A 1,640-nucleotide genomic window follows, 5' to 3' on the forward strand; every position below is an offset into this window, starting at 1 on the left:
CACTAGGCAAAATGCCACTTACAACTAGTTGGATTAATATTTACCTGTTATTTCCAATATCATAAGAGGCACTAAAATCGACTAGTGTTTTACCAAATAATAAGATCAATATATTTTAAAGTCATTTAAAAACTTTCTAATAACTTTTATTTTTAAAAAAATAAATCACATATATATTTTATAAAACCACACAAATTGCGTGGGTATGTGTGTGTGAAGCATCATGAATTAATTATTAATACTTCCTCGAATTAAATATGGAGTGTGAACAATAAGAAGAAGTGTGATAAGAAATTATGACTCGATTTCTATTGGCGTCCAATTTTGTCAACTTGTCCTTGCAAGTTGTTGATCACTTCTGATGGGACTTGGTCGCCCAAAATTTCGAACAAGTTGATACGTTGGTTTCCGGGAATCTGCTCATAGGCTGCCAATTCGATGCCTTCTTGAACCTGGAGATAGTAAATAGTTACCACGAAAATCCTTTTAGTCTATGTATCTTGAACGGTGGGAAGTAAAACACCATTGTACTCGTATTTTATCTATTATGTTAAAACTCACGTTTTGTATTTGGGCATCCTTGGGTATCAAGAAAGTGCTTTGTGCCTGTCTGATGGCCTCATTTGAATAAACGGCGCCGTCCTTTTGTTGGGGATAAGCCGCGGCGTACGCCAATGCGCAGAAAAACACGACGAACATGCACTTCATTCTGAAAAAATAAAGAAAATCATTGAAAATATGTTAGTAAATAAACAAATAGATGTTTTATCAATTTATTTTTCAATAAAAATATTTTCATTAATACACCTGTCCTAAAATGGACAACGAATAAAACTGTAGGATTATATAAGACTTTGCAAATACAAAATCCTCTGACCTAATTTTTTTAAGTCGTCTTGAGCTTTTTCAATTTCAATCAAAATTCAGCCAAATACGTTCATTGCCAGAGTGAGATGAAAAATAATATGATTACTATAATATTTTTTACGAAATAGTTTGTGGTATGAAAATGAAAATTTAGGATCACAAGTATTTTTATATACGCATTTTCTTCTGAATTATTAACAAGTTGTACGCTTTATTTTGTCGAATATAATATTTATGCAATTGTATTCAAATAATTATTGTATAATATCGTCTAATATCTTAATAATCTATATCAACTCAGTTCTTGTCTAATAACTTAATTAAACAATATCAAAAATGCGGTTGATAGTCATCAATTATATAATTAAAATAATTATTTATCCGAACGTGTTTGGGTCTGAAGTAGTAATTAATTGTTTAGTTGCATGTTGTTGAATTTATTCGTTTGTTTAAGTTTAGTAAATAAATATGATATAAAAATTATATTGCCATAAATAAAATATTAGTAGCATTAAGGTGACCATATTTTTTTCAAGTCAAAACCGGAACGGTAAGACAGTCAAGGAGTTCATTTTTATAATTGTTGTTAATTGGCGTAAAATTGAAAATAAAAGTTCAAAATTATGAATGTGAGAGGCTAAATTAATCCGACTTTTTCATATAAGCGTACTAGTTATACATAACACTTTCAGATATTTGATGTGTAGTTGTAATTTTAGTATCAAGTAAGAGCGAAGATATTCAATTTAAACCTATACTTTTCGAAATCCGGG

At 29.6% G+C, this 1,640-nt stretch overlaps 1 protein-coding gene across 1 annotated transcript; it reads right to left on the bottom strand.

Annotated features, from left to right (window-relative positions):
- Nucleotides 1-207: 207 nt before the first annotated feature.
- On the bottom strand, nt 208-708 carry LOC113363753. Its single transcript, XM_026606238.1, has 2 exons — nt 562-708; nt 208-452 (listed from the first exon to the last, which is right to left on the bottom strand). The coding sequence occupies exons 1-2, from the start codon at nt 706-708 to the stop codon at nt 309-311; spliced, it is 291 nt and encodes a 96-aa protein (XP_026462023.1). The 3' UTR covers nt 208-308.
- Between the last annotated feature and the right edge of the window lie 932 nt (nt 709-1,640).

The sequence above is a fragment of the Ctenocephalides felis genome, unplaced genomic scaffold (assembly GCF_003426905.1).
Source record: "Ctenocephalides felis isolate EL2017-DRISC unplaced genomic scaffold, ASM342690v1 CF-g0.4_SCAFFOLD_00845, whole genome shotgun sequence".
Classification (NCBI taxonomy): domain Eukaryota; kingdom Metazoa; phylum Arthropoda; class Insecta; order Siphonaptera; family Pulicidae; genus Ctenocephalides; species Ctenocephalides felis.

Coding starts and splice junctions, on each gene's coding strand:
- LOC113363753 (XM_026606238.1), bottom strand. CDS start 708: ATGAAGTGCATGTTCGTCGTGTTTTTCTGCGCATTGGCGTACGCCGCG. Junction 453..561: donor AGGATGCCCAAATACAAAAC/GTGAGTTTTAAC, acceptor TACTATCTCCAG/GTTCAAGAAGGCATCGAATT.